The 20,774-nt window shown below is 37.1% G+C and overlaps 1 protein-coding gene across 1 annotated transcript in view; it reads right to left on the bottom strand.

The window, feature by feature from the left end:
• TTC6 (tetratricopeptide repeat domain 6) overlaps positions 1 to 20,774 on the bottom strand; it is a 217,135-nt gene that overhangs the window by 62,222 nt on the left and 134,139 nt on the right. Inside the window, exons 10-16 of the mRNA XM_023189672.2 lie at positions 19,797 to 19,886; positions 18,067 to 18,141; positions 16,641 to 17,020; positions 5,275 to 5,737; positions 4,834 to 4,963; positions 3,454 to 3,626; positions 1,168 to 1,304 (exon numbers count right to left, since the gene is read on the bottom strand). Coding sequence (XP_023045440.1) covers positions 1,168 to 1,304; positions 3,454 to 3,626; positions 4,834 to 4,963; positions 5,275 to 5,737; positions 16,641 to 17,020; positions 18,067 to 18,141; positions 19,797 to 19,886 — 1,448 coding nt within the window. The remainder of the gene's footprint in view (positions 1 to 1,167; positions 1,305 to 3,453; positions 3,627 to 4,833; positions 4,964 to 5,274; positions 5,738 to 16,640; positions 17,021 to 18,066; positions 18,142 to 19,796; positions 19,887 to 20,774) is intronic.

Raw genomic sequence — 20,774 nt, forward strand, 5'->3', positions numbered from 1 at the left:
AAAGAAAGAAAGAAAGAAAGAAAGAAAGAAAGAAAGAAAGAAAGAAAGAAAGAAAGAAAGAAAAGAATAAATTCATGTCCTTTGCACATGGATGAAGCTAGAAACCATCATTCTCAGCAAACTAATACAGGAACAGAAAACCAAGCACCAGATGCTCTCATTCATAAGTGGGAGTTGAACAATGAGAACACATGTACACAGGGAGGGGAACACCATACACCAGGGCCTGTCAGGGGTCGGGGGCAAGGGGAGGGAGAGCATCAGGACAAATTCCTAATGCATAGGGCCTTAAAACCTAGATGACAGGTTGATGGGTACAGCAAACCACCATGGCACATGTGTATCTAACAAACCTGCATGTTCTGCACATGTATCCCAGAACTTAAAGTAAAATAAAATAACATTTTTTAAATGATTTAAAATTGAAAACTGCAAGTGAAAACATGAGTAGACATGATTATATACATATTTTAAACTATTTCAAAACAAAATTTAGACCAAAAGAAAAGCAACAAAATGGAAACTATACTATGTACAAATGAAAACTGCACAATGCACAAAGTTTAATATACAATACAATAAGATAGTACATCCCTTGAAGTCAGGAGTTCAAAAACAACCTAGGCAAAAAGGCAAGATCCCATTTCTACAAAAAAAAATTGAAAAATTAACAGGCTGTGGCAGCACAACCTTGTAGTTTTAGCTACTTGTGAGGAAGAGGTGGGAGGATTGCATGAGCCTAGGAGGTTGAGGCTGCAGTGAGCCATGACTGCGTCACTGCACCCTAGACATGGTGATAGTGTGAGACTCCTTCTCTATAAATAAGTAAACAAAAGATACTGCAAGAAACTGTATGAATAGTTTTCTGTGCTCAAAGTACAAAGGATATGAAGAAGAGATGCAAGGTGGTAGGCAATGCTTTAGAAATTGATAATGTAACTAGTATTTAGGAAATGCAAATGAAACAATTTTAAATTGTCATTTACACCTATTAAATTACCCACACCATTAGGTTGTAGGCAAGGATTTTTCATTTACTGATGGCACTGAAAATTGATTCATTGTTTTTAAAGAGCTGTCTGATATATTTCAAGCAATTTTCTGTTCTGAAAATGTATTTCAAATAATAGTAATAATTTCAAAAACGACATCTAAAATCATTCTTACCTTGCTTGAGAATTTTGGGGATCTATATTTAACAAGGCTGTAAAATCTTCTATGGCTGCAAACCAGTTTTCATTTTCATAATAAAACAGCCCACGTTTCAATAATGCATCTGTTCTTTTGGGATCATAAAAAATACACTACAGGGACAGGGGGAGGTACATAAATATCACAAAATGAAAAAAACCGACGTATATAACCAGGTAAGTGATCTAAAACTATGTTTTTAACTTCAGGTTAATAAAAGCAAACCATCTGAAGATGTCCACATTTTCAGAGTGGTAGCTAAAGAACATATCTTTAGGAGATTTTTTCCATCATCAAATTCTAGAGAGAGAATATTTTTTAGGAGAAAAAAAAACAGCATATACAGGAAGCCCAGGCTTCTGCTCACTGAAACTTTTGCTGATAAAAATTCGTAAGTGAATTGTTCAACTAGAATGGAGTTCATTGGATGTATCTCAGCATTTTATCCTAATTAAAGACGTAACATATTAGACTACATCAAGACTGATTCAATCACATAAAATATAGATTAATCTAGCCATTAAAATGGGGAAGAGAATTGAACTGGTATTGGCATGGCTCATTCATTTTACGTTGACATACAAAGTAGAGGGAACAGACTAAATCATGTATCAGTTATAAAGCTCTTCACCTATTGTTAGTAGAAAAGAATTGAAGCACAAAGGAGGTGACCAAAGATCTTTAAAACAAAAAAAAAATTAAAAAAATCCTAAAGATTTCAAAATTTGTTTGACCTCAGTGTGCTGCATTACTCTATTTCTGAACTATTGGTGCAGGATACGGGAAACAAAGAGAATAGATAATCTAACAAGTTCAGCATCTTCAAAAGAGCTTTTTGGTCATTTCTAGACCAGAAGTTAACAAAACATGTAATATTCTCCTCAAGCAGAAAAATGTCAAGTGGATGTCATGGATTCATAAATAGGGCAATTGGGAACATGGAAAGTTAAATTATTTAAATAATTGCTTCTAAATTCTAAATTGCAGTAAGGAATAAGAATTTGGAGTTTAAAGTCAGGAGATCAGAGTTAGAACTGTACTGCAATAAGGGGAATATTTTGCCTGACTATGGTTCAATTAAAAGTTCATTTCCTGGTCCGGCACAGTGGCTCACGCCTGTAATCCCACCACTTTGGTAGGCCAAGGCGGGCGGATCACAAGGTCAGGAGATCGAGACCATCCTGGCTAACACAGTGCCTGTAGTCCCAGCTGCTTGGGAGGCTGAGGCAGGAGAATGGCGTGAATCCGGGAGGCAGAACTTGCAGTGAGCCAAGATCAGGCCACTGTACTCCAGCCTGGGCGACAGAGCAAGATTCTGTCTCAAAAAAAATAATAAATAAAGTTCATTTCCTCAATTATCTGACATCTCCTAAACATAAGTTACTCTCCCACCATCCTTATTTCCTTCATAGTACTTACCATAATTTGTAACAATGCCTTAATATCGTAATTTGTAATAGTGCCTTAGTAAATAAATACTTGCAAGCGAATAAATGAATGAATGAATGTATGAACAAACCAGTAAGCACAGCTTCTTTGAGAGCAGATAGGTTCCCTGCAGAAAAGAATCAGTTATTCAAGAGTTAAAAAGTAGAAAATACTTTTCTTAGGCCGGGCGCGGTGGCTCAAGCCTGTAATCCCAGCACTTTGGGAGGCCGAGATGGGCGGATCACGAGGTCAGGGGATCAAGACCATCCTGGCTAACACGGTGAAACCCCGTCTCTACTAAAAACTACAAAAAACTAGCCGGGCGAGGTGGCAGGCGCCTGTAGTCCCAGCTACTCGGGAGGCTGAGGCAGGAGAATGGCGTGAGCCCGGGAAGGGGAGCTTGCAGTGAGCTGAGATCCGACCACTGCACTCCAGCCTGGGCGACAGAGCGAGACTCCGTCTCAAAAAAAAAAAAAAAAAGAAAATACTTTTCTTTAATGTTTAAAGGTAAGAAGCAATTTTCAAAGGCTTCTTTAACCACTGTAGCATGGCTCCAGAGGAGGCAGCTGGAAAAGCTGGGCCCCCCTACATGTTATCTCAATGCCTCCACATCCAATTCTGATGTAAATCATTCATTCACAATTTAAAAAATAATAATTAACATAGTGTTAATATAAATTCCAGTAATGAAAACTCTAGCTCCTAACCTATAATAAATCAATTTTGATTATATAATATATATGAAAAGACCTTAAAAAATTTGCTGTACTATTTGCATGAGGCTATTGCAATCTAAACTATATAAATGGTAGAATTATATGTGATAAGGCTTACTTTAGAAAAGTCATCAATGGCCAGTACTTTGTTTGCTATTTCATACATCTCACCCCTCCTGAAATAGATGTCAGCATCTGTAGGCCTGCATTTAATTGCCTGGGTATAGTTTAGAATTGCCATAGTTGTGTCTTTTTTTCCCCTGTAAATTTCTGCCTTTGACAAATATGCCTCTAAAGAAAATTAAAAAGATAAAATTTGGAGTTATAATCCTTTCATTCACTACGAAAATTTTAAAAGATTAATCCCTCTCCCTCCAAAAAATGTAGTAAAAATAATTTTTCTCTATTATATTTTCTTAACTATTAGTTTATCTTATTTTATTCTATTTTATTTTTTTAGGCAGGATCTCCTGTCACCAAGGCTGGAGTGCAGTGGCACAATCATGGCTCACTGCAGCCTCGACCTCCAGGGCTCAAGCAATCCTCCCACATCAGCCTCCTAAATAGCTGGAACTACAGATGCATGCCACCACACCCAGCTAATTTTTGTATTTTTTTAATAGACACAGGGGCTCACGATGTTGTCCAGGCTGGTCTCAAACTGCTGGACTCATGTCTTCCACCCACCTCAGCCGCCCAAAGTGCTGGGATTACAGGCGTGAGTCACTGTGCCTTGACCCATTTCATTTAATTTTTATTTCGACAATGCCAAGTTTGTTCTCAAAGGCTGGATAAATGCCCATTTGTGGTTAAAAGTACTTTCAATTTGAAGTAACAAAAATTACTCTTTACCTTTCCATATGTTTAAAATGTTTTTTCATAATCCTTTAATCATCATAGTAAAAAGTTAGGCTGTGATGACACAAAACTTAATGGACTTTTAGCAGCGATCAACACAGGTCAAAAATCATTTATTAAGCTCATGTTTTATTTTATGGGTATGTTGTAGGTGCTGGGGATACAAAGGTGAATATCACATTTTCACATTCCTAGAAAGTTCCATGGGTGCTTCAAGTTGATTGGAGGATAGCACATAAGAGCAAAGGCATAGATTTCATACAACCAAGTAAGCCTAGGCACACAATAACTAACTCAGAGAGATGTGATCAAATCACACAAATCAAAGAGAGATTTGTAAATTACTTCTATAACTAACTATTTTAAATTCATATTCTTTCGTTGTGAGATGAGCAGTAAGGAACCAATTTACTGCAATATATATCAAGGACAGTAAATTTTCAAACCATGATAAGTATTTTAAAAACACTATAGGATTGTATGAGCCCTGGATTTACAATAACAAGAGTAAAAAAATTTAATTGAGGAAAGTCATTTTCAGGACATATATCTACTGATTTATGTATTCTTACAGTACCAATAAATGACAAAGGTTGAGGTCAAAATGTAGGTAATATAACTGTCTGTACAGGCAACCCACCTGTATTATTTTTATTATATTTATGTATATAATTCAAGTCATCCAAAGCTTCATTAATTTTGTCTTGGAAAAGATAAATTAAATGTCGGTGCCAATAGGCATTGAGAAACAATGGTTCCAAGAGCATTACCTAGAAAATATATGTAAAAATTCAGTTAAAGTTGATTTGTTAAAGGAGGATATCCTATCAAATAAATGTTTCAAACATGATTGATCCCAGTGGTTTGTATGTATGTAATGTAAAATAAAACCTCCCAATCTGACAAACAAAAATCATGTTTTTAATATTATTTGAAAATGCAAATAATTATATATACTGTTATAATAATTCCACATACTACACTATAAACATTCATTGTTCAAAATTTCAGCAAAAATTACTATACAATTAAAAGCAAGTGTAAATGGTGAATATTACTATTTTGGTTAAATAAAACTTACTCTCTGTAGATCATTCATGGCACTCTGCAACTTTCCCAGTTTCCTATAAATAGCTCCACGCCTACAATATGCAAATGCAGGATAGTTTGTCTTATCGTTTATTTCTTCAGTCAAAATCTTCACTTCAGATTCATAATGTTTAATGACCTCTTGTGGAAGATCGGACTCCACATCATCACTTAATTTTAGTTTTGGTGGTTCTTTCACTCTTTCAGGTGGGTCTTTAGGAATTGATATTTTATCATCTTTCTCTTTTACAGGCATGCTCGCATCTTGGTACGCAATGAGCCTATCAAAAGCCCATGTCCGAGGATCAATATTTTCTGGAATTCCTCCCTTAGTTTGGAAGAATTTTTCAAAATTTAAATACAAAGGTAAACTGGGACACCGTATTTGACGTTCATATAATGGAACTTTGAACAAATATTTCTTCTGTTCTGGAAGTATTCCATGAGATGTTGATCTAGTTTTTAAAAAAGTAATTTTTTTTAATTACAGAAATACAATCATCTTTATAATCAGTAAATCAACTCAGTCACACATAAAACTACTATTTCTTTATCAAAACAAAATTACATGCTAATTTTATGCGCAAGTTCTCCTTTTCATTTAATAAAACGGTGACACTGTATGAAGAATCTCTCTCAAGTTTATGAAAGCAAAGGACTGTTTTTAAAGATGTAGCCTCCTTAGAGTACTAAAAAAATGAGGTCAACACGCCTTTCAAGTTTAATTTACACCCTCTACCATACCTAACCCACCAGAGGAATTACAATTGAGAATTAAGGAAGTAAACATAATGTGAGGAAAAAAAAAAAAAAAACGCCATGCAAGAGGTTAAAGAGGACATGAACTTGAGTTAGCGGGAAGAAGGCAGGAGTTGACTACACCTCAGACTATCAACTGAATATCCGTTTTACCTTTCTCTAGTAGGCTATCAAATTAAATAATACCTAATATGCTTTCAAATGCTACAAGTCTAGGATTAGCCTTCTCCAATTCTCCGTTTGCAATATAGTCTTCATTGAGTAACATGTGCCATAGGGCTGGTACTGTACTAGCCATAGGAAATAAGAATAAACTCAGTCTATCGAAATAAAATAATTTACCCTATCACTTCATATTTACTGAGTATGTACTATGAGAAATACCTAGTGCTGAACACTAGGAGAACAAAAGTAAGAAAAGTCAGTTTCCTTCCCTTTCCTTACTTTCATAAATTCTCTATTCCTTTCCAAATTCTAGTGCAAGCCACCATCATCTATTCTTCTTAGAGTAGAATAATTTATTAATTCCCTGCTTCTACTTTTGCCCTTTGTCTAATTCATTCTCTGCATGGCAGCCAGGCATAGTTTTTGTTTTTTGTTTTACAAATGTAAACAAGATCACATCACTCCTCCAAGAGCTTCCTCAGTATGCAGATCAAGCTCTTCACCATGGTCCATAAGACCCCATGTGATCAGGTGCCAGCATAAATATTCGACACCACTACTCTCCCCCTCATTCCCTAACTTCCAGCCATATCATCCTTGAGCAAGCCTCAAGGCCATTGCCCTTTTCAGCCCTTCTGACTGGTTTTCTCCTTCTCAATTCATATTTCTGACCAAATGTCACTTTAGAAAGGTCTTCTGTGCCAGATAAGTTTTGTTTGCACCTCCATATTCATCTCTACCCTTCTCCATCTTGCTCCCTGTCCCAGGAAACTGATCTACATAGACTATAGCCTTAGGATCCCTTGGTCTCTGTCTTCTCATAAAGTTTATCCAATTAGGAACCCCAAAGGAGGGAAGGAGGAGAGTGAAGTCAAAGTGTTTATTCCTCTGGCTTCCTCATGAAGGGTCTCCTCAAACTTCCTAGGATTCTTGAACAAAGATCACTACTGCTTTCAAGAAAACCATTTCTATACAACTCTTTTCTTTCAGCTTCTAGTCATCACTCCCTCTTTTTGTCCTCTCAAATTTCGGAGTAGAAAATGGCTTTACATTTTTAATCCTAGGATACTGCATTATCATTTTTGGTTTCCTTGTACTTTGATATTTTTGTAAATTTCTCCTTTATCATAACTTCCCAATATTATCCTAAGCTGAATGGTGTTTATGATTGGGATCTTCACTGACAAAGTAATTAGTACCAGAGATGGACTCAGGAAACACAAACACACATAAAGCATTCTAGCATAACTTCCTTGCCAGGCTGAAATAGGACATAGGTAATCCATGGCATGTGGTGGTATAAAAATTTGTCAAATATCACCAATGTTAGCAGGGAATGATGTTCAGGTGGAAGACAAGGCATTGGGAGATCAAGGAGCTTTAAGTCATGAAGACAACAATAATTATTATAAAAATTGTGTGTTCAATAGCAAAGACTTGGAATCAACCCAAACGTCCATCAGTGACAGACTGGATTAAGAAAATGTGGCACATATACACCATGGAATACTATGCAGCCATAAAAAAGGATGAGTTCGTGTCCTTTGTAGGGACATGGATGCAACTGGAAACCATCATTCTCAGCAAACTATCGCAAGAACAGAAAACCAAACACTGCATGTTCTCACTCATAGGTGGGAACTGAACAATGAGATCACTTGGACTTGGGAAGGGGAACATCACACACTGGGGCCTATCATGGGGAGGGGAGACGGGGGAGGGATTGCATTGGGAGTTATACCTGATGTACATGATGAGTTGATGGGTGCTGACGAGTTGATGGGTGCAGCACACCAACATGGCACAAGTATACATATGTAACAAACCTGCACGTTATGCACATGTACCCTAGAACTTAAAGTATGATAATAATTTTTACAAATTTAAAAAAAAAGAAATTAAAAAAAAAAGAAAGAAAATGTGGCACATACACACCATGGAATACTATACAGCCATAAAAAAGGATGAGTTCGTGTCCTTTGTAGGGACATGGATGCAACTGGAAACCATCATTCTCAGCAAACTATGGCAAGAACAGAAAACCAAACACCGCATGTTCTCACTCATAGGTGGGAATTGAACGAGATCACTTGGACACGGGAAGGGGAACATCACACACTGGGGCCTATTATGGGGAGGTGGGAGGGCGGAGGGGTGGCATTGGGAGTTATACCTGATGCAAATGACGAGTTGATGGGTGCTGACGAGTTGATGGGCGCAGCACACCAACATGGCACATATATACATATGTAACAAACCTGCACGTTGTGCACATGTACCCCAGAACTTAAAGTATAAAAAATAAATAAATAAATAATAAAATAAAATAAAAAATTGTGTGTTCAGTTGACTACTTCTTTCAGACCAAAGAGTAGTTACAGTCCCTATTAAGTACCCTCTAAACTTTGTGAACCAAGTTAATGAAGCTAGTAGGCAAGAAGCAGAAAACTGAAATACGGGATGTTAACATGCAAGGAGCTATGAATGAGAGTAAGAATTTTAAATCTCCAGTTCCCACTTATCTTCCCTTTACTGAGGAAACTGGCTGAGGAATTGTCAGATCCCCCATCTGAGACTCTGAGTCCTCTCCTGCATAAGTTTCTTTCAGTGATTATACTGTGACATCGCCTCATATGCTATAAGGCACCTACCTCAAGCATATCCTGAAATCACTCAGCTGTGACTCTCAAACCCTCTCATGGAGCCACAGCCATTACAGTCCCTCAGTCTCCCACACACCTCCTCCATGGAGGTGACCTTGGGTTGGTGGCTGCTGGCCTCACCACACACAGCCTTAGCTAGAACACCTGGGAATACTCTAAGTGAAGGGTTCCCAAACTTCAGCATGCATCAGAATTACCCAAAGACTTGTTAAAAATACAGATTTTGAGGCTCCACCCTCAGGGTCTCTTATTCGGTAGAGTTCTAGAACTTGCACCTCTAACAGATTCCCAGGTAACAATCATGCACGGATTACACTATAAGAGCCACTGCTATCGAGGGATGAGTTCTAAGGTTCAGGAAACAGGAATTTGTCTGCAATATGGAATGTGCTTAGTCACGTCCTAACCCTTGGAAAGACCAGAGAATGCATAAGTGAGGGGGCACAATACCCTTGAAAAGCCTTGTGGATGCTAACCTCAGAGGTGGAAAAGATGACAGTGGTGGAACAGGAGCAAAGAAATTTGTTTCACTGATTCCAGTGGGAATAATAGAACCCTGGAGTGGTAAAATCCCGTTTACCACGACAGATATGGTAGATACAAGGACCACAATAAGCAACAGAGTCAGAATAGTTGTAACTGGATTTTAATTCTCAAGGACCTGTGGCAATAGCTAAATGTCTAAATGTCCTTAGAGATGAGATAAATGGGCAGCTTGCTTGGGTGTTCTTTGCTTACATAGGGGAAAAACTTATAGGTCTTCTGGTACAAATCTAACCAGCTATAGTGGGGGTTCACAATCTTTTACCCAGCTCTCAGACCCAGCCAGTTCATAGCCCAAAACTTCTCTTCACAGGAAGGTCGGGAAAAGTCTCACTGAGGAAGAATCCTTCAATGTGGCTTCGGTATACACAATGAATTTTCCCTGAAATCTTCTAAAGGTATGACAAAGGGGAAACTCAAATCTTCCAGGGTAATTAGATACTGGCTCTGACCTTATGCTAATCCACAGATACCCACTACAAATCCCACTGATGTTTATCAATCAAATTAAAGAATTACAAAAGTCAAGTGATAGAATCTTGGTCTGAGACCATTTAACAGTGGATCTAGTGAGATATGGACCCATTTTTTGATAATTTCCCTAGTCCCAGAATGTATAGTGGGAGTAAATACATGTAACAACTGAATAAACTGTAGACTGAGGAAGATAATGGTAGTAAGGGCCAAGTGGAAATTGCCCTTATCCCATCTCACACCACTATCCACCAAGATAGCAAACAAAAAGCAATACCAGATTCTGGGGAGGTTACACATTAGTGTCACCATCAGACTTGAAGGATATAGGTGGCAATTCCCACCATATCTCCAGTTTACTTTCCTGTTTCACCAGTGCAAAACCAACATCACTTGTAGGAAGTGACTATAAATTATCACAAATTTAATCAGGTGGTGATAACAATTACAGCTTTAGTTCCAGATGTGGCATATTTACTGAAGCAATGAACACACCTTCTGGCACCTGGTTTGCAGCTGTTGACCTGACATGCTTTCTTTTCCATTCCCCTAGTTTAGGAGAATCTGATGAAGTTACATTTAGATGGCAGGGACAACTCTCTCCATATATATACACAAACACATATATATGTGTACGTACATATATGTGTGTGTGTGTGTATCCCATATTCAACCCACAAGCAAATCCTGTTGTCCCTATTTCTAAAATCTATCTAAAATCTAACCACTTTCCACTACTTTGGTTGCTATCATTCCAAACCAAGAAACTATTTCTCACCTCAATTATTTCAGTAGTTTTCTAACTGGTCTCCCTGTTTCACCACAATCTATTTTTCACAAGTAGCCAGAGTGAACCTTCTGGAACATAAACTAGATCCTATCAACTCACTGCTCCCAAATCCCAATGTTTCCTTTTCTATTAAGAATCCAAAGTCTTTGCCATAACCTATAAACATCACTACCCCATTCTCAAGTCCACAGTGATTTCTTGGCACTCTTAAGAATAATTTCAAATTTACTCTGACCTATAAGGCACCACGTGGTATTATCTCTGACCACTTCCTCAACCTCGCTTCTTTCCACCCTGCACTCACTCTGTTCTAGCCACACTGACTTCTATGTTGACCCTCAAAAGCAGCAAGTATGTCTCCAACTCAAGGCCTTTGCACTCATTATGACCACTTCAGATATTCAAATACCTCATTCCCTCATTCCATTCAGTTCTACGCTCAAATATCACTACCTTATAGAGGCTTCTGACCACTCTGTCTAAAACAGTAACCTTTGTTACACTGCTTTATTTTCTTCATTACATTTGTCACTTCCTAATGTTATTTGTTTACCTCTCCACTCTCTCTCCCACTAGAATATAAGCTCTATGAAGACAGGGAGTTTGCCAATCTTGTTCCTTGCCCTATGCTCCTTGTCTAAAACAGTATCTGCTATGTAGTACTGTTGAATAGTGCTCAATAAATGTATGCTGCAGAAATGAATGGCTGAACTTATTCATTCATCAAATTGTTGCTGAATTCTTACTATGTGCCATGATTTAACAAGAGAAATTGCATTTAACTATAGTCCCTCCAACTCTTCACTTTAAGCTGATAAACTTTGCCTTCATTGAAAATATAGGAGCTATCTAACTTGAACACTTACTTCATTTTCTTAAACAAAATATACATTCCCAGGGAAGGAAGATGATTTCTTCATATAATGTACAACACTTCTTCCCTGGGAGTTCAGTTGTATCACTTGTGTTCTATGTCCCATCCACGTTTGCCTACTCAGAGGCTTCACTCTTTCAATATCCTGACTTTTCTGTATCATCTAAAATTGTGATCAGTACTCTGAAATCTTACTAGGCAGAAAAACTGCAGAAAGGATACTAAAGAAGCAAGAATGAGGAGGAAATTCCAGATAAAAGAGAGTTGAAAGAGGGCATCCTCTAAATCTAAGTTTGAAGCTATACATATCCCAGACTAACTCCTGAACCACCCACCAATCACTTCTCATTATTCTAGAAATAATCACTTTCATAGTTTGATGTATATAATTTCAAGGTTTCTATATAGATATATAAGCACTATTATACACACATACATGCATATACATACAGCTTTGTTAAAATATATTCCCATATAAACATCCAAAAATATGTTAATTGTGACTTATTTCTCAATGGTAGCATTGCCGTATTTGCTAAGTTTTTACAATAAGCATGTATTATTTTTACTATCAAATATTAATAAAATAAGTACAATGTTTTTAAGGAAACAAACAAGATCTTGCTATATAACTTTCTAGAAGGATGTAAAAAGGAAAGGAAATGCAGACAATGGATGAACTTTTATGATGAAGAATTATAGTCCCAGATCACTAAAATTAAATAATACAAAGAAAAGGAACATGATAAAAGAGGGGACTGGCTGTTTACATCTACCCCAAATGGTAAATATTTCTTCCTGTACTGCAAGTTTAAATCATGTTTTCATAGCCATGAATATGGTTCATGGTTTTTCATTTAGAGGAACAAGAGTAAATTAATCTGCTAGCTATCACACCAGTCTGAGAAAGTCAAGCCTTTGGGTTGGAATATGTGTACATACAGTTAATCTGAGATGAGATGTAAGACAATTAAAGGAAACAGAAATTTTGAACAGTTTAAACGTTTTGTTCAAAATATTGTTGGTATAAAAATAAGGACGATTTGACTACCCAAATCAAGGGATATTTGAGCTGGACATTACTTCAGAAACCATGTGGACAGGGTATTCACCTTCTAGATGGGGAAACAAATATTCAAGGAAATTAAGTAGCTCGGTCTAGTCACTGAGGATCTAGTAAATGGAGGTTGGGATATGGATGTATACAAATTCCTGATCCAGAGTTCTTGCTCCTAGAACATCTGCTGCCAGCTCTTAGAGAAGCAGAGTGGTAAATGAAAGTCAAAATAGTCTTCATGGCCAGGCGCAGTGGTTCATGCCTGTAATCTCAGCACTTTGGGAGCCCAAGGCGGGTGGATTGCTTGAGACCAGAAGCTCAAGACCAGCCTGGGCAACATGGCGAAACCCTGTCTCTACCAAAAAATACAAAAAGTAGCCACACGTGGTGGCACCCACCTGTAGGCCCAGCTACTTGAGATGATGAAGTGGGAGAATCCCTTGAGCCCAGGAGGCAGAGGTTGCAGTGAGCCAAGATCACACCATTGCTCTCCAGTCTGGGCAACAGAAGTGAAAATATGTCTCAAAAAAAACCAAAAAAACAAAAAGTGGAAGGGTAAAACAACTAAGGAAAATATAACAACTCTTGCTTGGGGGAAAATAAATTCTGCTACTCTGAGGAATGCAGCAGCACAAGATGGACCAAGAAAACCAGGTCTGAGACCATAGGTTCACTTGCAGGAGCAGGTCAAGTGAGTCAAAACTAAGGACAATTATTCTAGAAAGGGGCACAAGAAGATGCATTCAGAAGGATAGGAACGCCATTGGCAAACAGGTTGGTAGCCTGGATCTCAGATGAAGAATGTTACTCAGTCCCAGAAGACAGAACGTTGTCAGAGATCAAGAGGCTAGCAATTCACAAAAGCCCACATAGGAAGTAAGGCAGTGGGTACAAGGGAGTGAAGGCAGCCAAGATTCATTGATAGGAAGAGCTCACTGTGGGTCAGCTAACTACTGAGGAAGGTCTCCTCTAATCCCTCGGGCTGCTCTGTCAACACTGAGCTCAGAGATCAAAGCAGAGGGAAATTTCTAGAGAAACAATGAAGCTGCAAAGTTATTGCAAACTCTGGCAACTTGCCATGACCTAGCTGAGCAGGGAAGCAACAGGGCTAAGGGGATAAAAGGAAATGCATGAATCTAGATGAGGTGGCTCCAGTGGCCTTCTGCAGGAGTGACTTTCCACAGTCATAATTTGACTTGATGTATAAGAACACATGCAGTCTGCTTCCCACCATTAAGAGAAGCCAGCCAAGAATGGGTGTGATTAAATAACCTTCATGGTTGAACACAAAATGGTAAGAAGCAAATCTGTGAATTACCAAATTAAGATTAGTGAGAAAAGGCCAGGCACGGTGGCTCATGCCTGTAATCCCAGCACTTTGGGAGGCTAAGGCGGGTGGATCACCTGAGGTCAGGAGTTTGAGATCAGCCTGGTCAACATGGCAAAACCCTGTCTCCACTAAAAATACGAAAAATTAGCCAGGCGTCGTGGTACATGCCTGTAATTCCAGCTACTTGGGAGGCTAAGGCATGAGAATCATTTGAACCCGGGAGGCAGAGGTTGTAGTGAGCCGAGGTACCACTGCACTCCAGCCTGGGCAACAGAGAGAGACTCTGTCTCAAAAAAAAAAAAAGAAAGTGAGAAAAAAGTCTCAAACTATAGGAACAAAATTATTTTTCAAGTTGCTCCATAGTTGCTAGTTTTGAACTAACAATTTGTATCTACATTTATATGTGGTAAATTAGTATCTGTCTTAGACAAATACTCCCACAGTTTGTTTTACTGCCTCCACCAAAAGGTTCATCCTATGGTTACTGTTACACCCATTGGCAGCACATAGAAATTTCAAAGTCAGCTATTAGAAGGCAAAGAAATCTTTTTAAATGGTAAAACTTTATATTCAGAATGATAAAATGTCAGTAAGAAGACCACATCCCACAGAAGCAGCATTTGATCAGTTTATATCCTTTTTTTAGATAGAAGTCATTTAGGTTGTGGCCAAAATGGTGCTGTGTGTATTACCCTTTCTAGGATGGTGAAGATTTATAATACTTTAAAAATCAGCAAATGTATCTAAAATGTATAAGCAAACTTGTGGTTCTAATCAAAAACATTTATAAACTTAGAAAATCTACTTGAAGTCTTCTACAGATGAACTAACAAAAAAAAAAAAAAAATTCCAGATACTATATTTGTTGCAGGCGAAACTTAAGCATAAGTAGTATACAAAGAATACGAGACTTGAATGGCATTCTCCACTATGGTTGGCCTCTGTTCCACTCTATCACTCACACTTATGAAGTACTATGCCCCAGTCTTCTCAAGGACAATAAGTTACCATTTCAAGAGATAATTAACTCTTTTGCAGACAGCAAGTCTTTATAACTATAAAGTGAACAATTTTTTTTTATTCTCTTATCATCAGGAAAGTCTTTACTTTTCAAAAGGACACAAGTTTAATAAATTCTGTGATGTCCTGGGATATCTAAAAAGAAACCTCAGAGCTTTTAGGCAACTATTTTGCACAGTACTTTTGTTATAAGAAAGTTATGTCCTGAACACTTAATAATGAACACATTTGGAATTTCAGTGGTTATTATTTCAGGTCCCTACATAATTTTAAATATACTGGCTACTATTACTTTCAAGTAAGGAAAAAAAATTTCTGTGTTGATTCCTAAATAAGAGCTTACAATATTTAAAAAAAATTTTAACTTTTTTTTGAGACGAAATCTCTCACTCTGTTGCCCAGGCTGGAGTGCAGTGGCGTGATCCCGGCTCACTGCAAGCTCCGCCTCCCGGGTTCACGTCATTCTCCTGCCTCAGCCTCCCGAATAGCTGGGACACACGTGCCCACCACCACGCCTGGCTAACTTTTTTGTATTTTTAGTAGAGATGGGGTTTCACCGTGTTAGCCAGGATGGTCTCAATCTCCTGACCTTGTGATCCGCCCATCTTGGCCTCCCAAAGTGGTGGGATTACAGGCTTGAGCCACCACACCCAGCCTTTTTTTTTTTTTGGTTGGGGGGAAGGGGATAGAGTCTCACTCTGTCACCCAGGCTGGAGTGCAGTGGTATGATCACAGCTCACTGCAACCTCTGCCTCCCAGGTTCACGCAGTTCTCCTGCCTGAGCCTCCCAAGTAGCTGGGACTACAGGTGCGCACCACTATACCCAGCTCATTTTTTGTATTTTTAGTAGAAACGGGGTTTCACCATATTAGTCAGGATAGTCTCGATCTCCTGACCTCGTGATCTGTCCGCCTCAGCCTCCCAAAGTGTTGGGATTACAAGTGTGAGTCACTGCACCGGGCCCAAAATTATCTAGATTTATAAATCAATTCAATAATTTAAAATTTAAAAATACTTAAATATCTATTTTGAATGGGTAGAATTTGTGTGGAACACGAGTTGTTTTTTGTTGTGAAATCACTTCAAATAACTTGTTTGGGTTTTTTACTTTCTGGAATATTTCAGTTAGCTATCAAATTGATTTAGTCTTACCTCATGTTCTTAAATCAGTCCCCTATTTAAATTATCATTTGAATCATTCACATACTTATACTATGAAATATCCATATATTTTAAAATGAGGGTTTGTCTTTCTTTTTTTTTTTTTTAAGACAGAGTTTCACTCTGTCATCCATGCTGGAGTGCAGTGGCCTGATCTCGGCTCACTGCAACCTCCGCCTCCCGGGTTCAACCTCTTCTCAGCCTCCTGAGTAGCTTGGACTACAGGCACACACAACCATGCCCAGCTAATTTTTGTGTTTTTAGTAGAGAGGGGTTTCACCGTGTTGGCCAGGCTGGTCTTGAACTCCTGACTTCAGATGATCCGCCCGCCTCGGCCTCCCAAAGTGCTGGGATTACAGGCATAAGCCACCTCACCCAGCCAGAGGTTTGTCTTTCAAAAAGTGAAGGGTTCATATTTTCAGTGCAGAATAAAATAATAACTTGATGAGGTGAGATTATAAAATTGAGGTCAAAACCACAATATATTTCTTAAACTATAAAAAGAAATCACTTAAACAAGACCTTTCAAGGGATTTTGGAGGCTTGGATAACTCTTGATACACGAATATAAGTTTTTGTTGTTTCAATCTTTTCTTCCATTTCATCTTCTTTTTCTTGGGATAAACAATGTAACTAATGCCAGCTTTTTTAGATGCTTCAATGAGAGCCAAAGAGAGATTTCTCAAACTGTGTTTTTCGCACATGTTATCAAAGATGTCATCTGTATTTTTTTTCACAGAGATGGGCTCCTCAGTTTTATTCTGCTTAGTGAGCTGGAGCTGACGTTTCAATTCCTTTGCTTTCTGAAACATAACCTCTTTTATACTGCTTTGCATATCATTCTTGATTTCCAAAGGAGCTACGATATCCTCCATCCTCAAGTCTACAGCAGATTTTACTTGCTTAGTAAGCAAGCAAAGAGGTAGAAAAAGTGTAAAATCAATTTAGTTGCTATGCATTCAAAATTAATTAATTCTGTTACAATTACTATTAATGTGGTTTGGTCACTTAATTGAAAAGGTTAAAAACCAGTATTCTTAAAATTATTCAAAAGTCAGCTGATAAAGTTAATAGTGGATTAGTTCAAGCAAAGTACAATAATTTGGTTGGTCATAGGATGTTTAATTAGGTATATGTAAACAACACTATAAATTAGATAACATTATGATTTTCTATATTTTAATTGAAAGAGAATGCTCTCTACATATCCCAATAAATTACATGCTGTACTTTTATATTTAATGCAAAAAAACTAGTAGAATGGGCAAAAGCTGTTAAAATGCCTTATTCCATAAAAATCAATTTGGGTTTTCTTTCAAAAGCGCTTTAACAACACTGAATTTCTATACAATACCATTCAAATATTCTCCACAATAACTTTCAATTCTATATTTATAATAGGAAGTAATAAAAGCGCAACCTATTACAGTATTTATTTTATCTAATCATTAGAGAATCCACTTAATTTTTAATAACAGTATTATTTAATATTATAATATTAATAATTATAATTTTAATAATTATGCATTAATGTTTGAAACTCTAATACTTATTACTTACAAAAGATAAATTACTTTAAATCCTTTGATATAGCATTTCCTGCCTATTGAGCCATCATCAATAAGTTAAATGCATTTCATTTGCTAATAAATAATTTGTTACAGAGTTGTATTTCTGTATAGTCAATTTTGGACCAAATTTCAAACATAATAATTTCATACTAGCCAGATACGTACTTTATGATATATACTAAAGTACAATAGAGATATTGACCATCTGCAACTTACCGTACTCCCCCATCTCAAGAAACTATATAAAACTCAATATGTAATTAGACTAGAGAATATAATATAGAAGTATATGCTTTAAAAAAAAACCATAAGGTGATTATTATTCCTAGGAATACACATGTTTCTTCTAGAGAGTGAAAACTATAAAATTATAGTACCCTTAGTTGTGTAGATTGTGCATTAAGCCATTTTTGGATATTTTCAAATGATGCAGATTTTCTTGGTAAGAAACACTGTGAAATAATCAAATGAAAAATATACATTAGCCACAAATACTATTTGGTAAGCTAAAGTATATAACCCTTGGCTAATAATGTTTAGGTAAATTAATGAAATTCAGAAATACTAATTAAAATACAGATACTGAGTTTGAAGTCACTGACTTTATACAGAGGAAGAGAACTTAAAATCTATCAATTAATGTAGAAGTGTGTATAATAATAAAAACTATATTTTTTAAAAAATTCAACTTAATATAACAAACACCAAGTACCTGCTATGTACAAGGTAGGACAGTGCAAAGCTACCCAGCTGGTGTAGGTGGCACTGGTGTGTGTGAATGTATGACAGATACGCTAAGCCATGAATTCCCTTCGCCCTGGGGCTGCTTTAGCGGGAGCCCCTGGACAGTCTCCTCTAATCATGAGCAATCTCAACCTTTTAGTTTAGGAAACCACACAAGTGTTACCACTTACTATAATAACACCCAGACTGGTGTTATTATATTAAGAGTTGGAAAGCTCTACTAAACTAGAGTGCAAAATACAAAGAAAATGGCACGTTCCATGTCCTTAAGCATAGTAATGATGCAAACAGCAATAAAGAAATATCTAGGCCAGATCCAGTGGCTTACACCTGCAATCCCAACAGTTTGGGAGGCTGAGGCAAGAGGATCACTTAAGCCTAGGAATTTTGAGACCAGTCTGGGCAACATAGTGAGACCCCATTTCTAAAAAAATAAAAAATAAAAAAAACTAGCTGTGTATAGTAGTGTGCACTTGTAGTCCCAGATACTCAAGAGGCTGAGGTGGGAGAATCACTTGAGCCCAGGAGGTCCAGGCTGCAGTAAGCCATGGTTTTACAACTGTACTCAAGCCTGGTAGACAGAGTGAGATTTTGTCTCAAAAAAAAAAAAGACTATATTAGGCACTGGTGAGAGAAAAATAAAACTATGTTCTAATTGTACCCCATAAAGGTCAGGTCATTGGATACACTGCAGTTAGTTATACTAAAAGTCATGACTATGCATCTGATCACCATTTAAAGTGATCAGTCTTACTGTGTTTCATGGCCACGAACAGTTTCTCCATTTAGTCAGACTCATATACATGTTCCTTTGATATTGAAGACCTACGCAAGAATGACTGAAAAAACTACAAATGTTAGAAAAACTCACAGCAAATATCCTGCTATTGTTTAGTGAATAACATCTTCTAACAGTCATAAAACAGCATATTTGAGAAAGTAGAAATGTATCTTCAGTAAAGATAGCACTGAATGGTCTGAGCCATTTCCCAGAATGAGGAATTACCAAGAAAAAAAAATTTTTTTTGAGACAGTCTCCCCCTCTTGCCCTTGATCTCCCATGCTCAAGTCATCCTCCCACCTCAGCCTCCTAAGCAGCTAAGATACAGGCACATGCCACCACATCCAGCTAATTTTTTCGTTTTTTTACTAGAGATGGGGGTTTCACCATATTGGCCAGGCTGGTCTCGAACTCCTGGCCTCAAATGATCTGCCCACCTCAGACTCCCAGAATGCCAGGATTTACAGGCATGAGCCACCATGCCCGGACCCAAGAAATAATTTCTGGAATTACCATAATTAATATCTGGACTGTAGGCAGATATACTAAACAATCTTAAGTAAGAACAAAAATTGTACATACCCAAAAATTTGTTCTGCTATGTCGACGTAAAGTAATGGCACTGCTTTTATATGAAAATTTATCAGTTAAAAGTCTGCTTGCTTGAACACTCTGTGATAAAAAGATAACAATTTTAAATTATGTTTTGGAATACTTTTTAAAAGCCTATGATGACTGTTACTTCACAGTACAACATTATTAACAAAAGAGAAAACATATGAAAGCAGTGTAATTCTAGAAAACACCAGAGATGCATCAAAGTCCAGCTACAGCCATAGTATTTGGTTGGCTAAAACCTGAAATTTGGCTTCAGTGTTGGCATTTAGCAAAATGGTTACTTCTACATTATTTCTGACATCCTTAATCTTAGGAGTGATCGATGATCCTATGATCTCACAGGTTAACATTGAATTTATGTAGCATATTAATATTAGGATTATGAACAAGACATCTAGTTTGCTTGTCAACATATGAATATTCATTTTTAAATACAAGCAATCATTCTAAATGTAAACTGGAATGAAATTTGCCTTAAGTGCTTTATGCTTTGAATTCTATCGGTTAAGTATGTAGATATATTTGTTGTTGTAAGAGTAAACTGCCACAATAATTAATGTTATTATTAAATGTGCTACTTCTCTATCTTGTAATCAGTGGTTTGGATATGTAGAAACCTAGAAGACCTAAATTTGACAGCCAGGTGGATTAATGATTAATTAAATCATACTACTACTTTGTTTTTTGAAATTGTTAGGTCTCGAACATTAACATTAAAATTTTTTAAATATTTATTGAACAAAAAGTCAGTTTTTAAAAATATTATGTAATTATTACTGACAATGGAGAAGGCTATGGGGAACTTAGGAATCACCAAGCATTGAATTTCTGCTAAAAATCCTCTCAAGTTATATTTTCAGAAAGTAGTGATAGTACAATGTATGGTAAGATAATTACTGGACATAATAGAAAGATACTGGTCACTTTCATCATTATTCTTTA

The sequence above is a fragment of the Piliocolobus tephrosceles genome, chromosome 6 (assembly GCF_002776525.5).
Source record: "Piliocolobus tephrosceles isolate RC106 chromosome 6, ASM277652v3, whole genome shotgun sequence".
Classification (NCBI taxonomy): Eukaryota; Metazoa; Chordata; class Mammalia; order Primates; family Cercopithecidae; genus Piliocolobus; species Piliocolobus tephrosceles.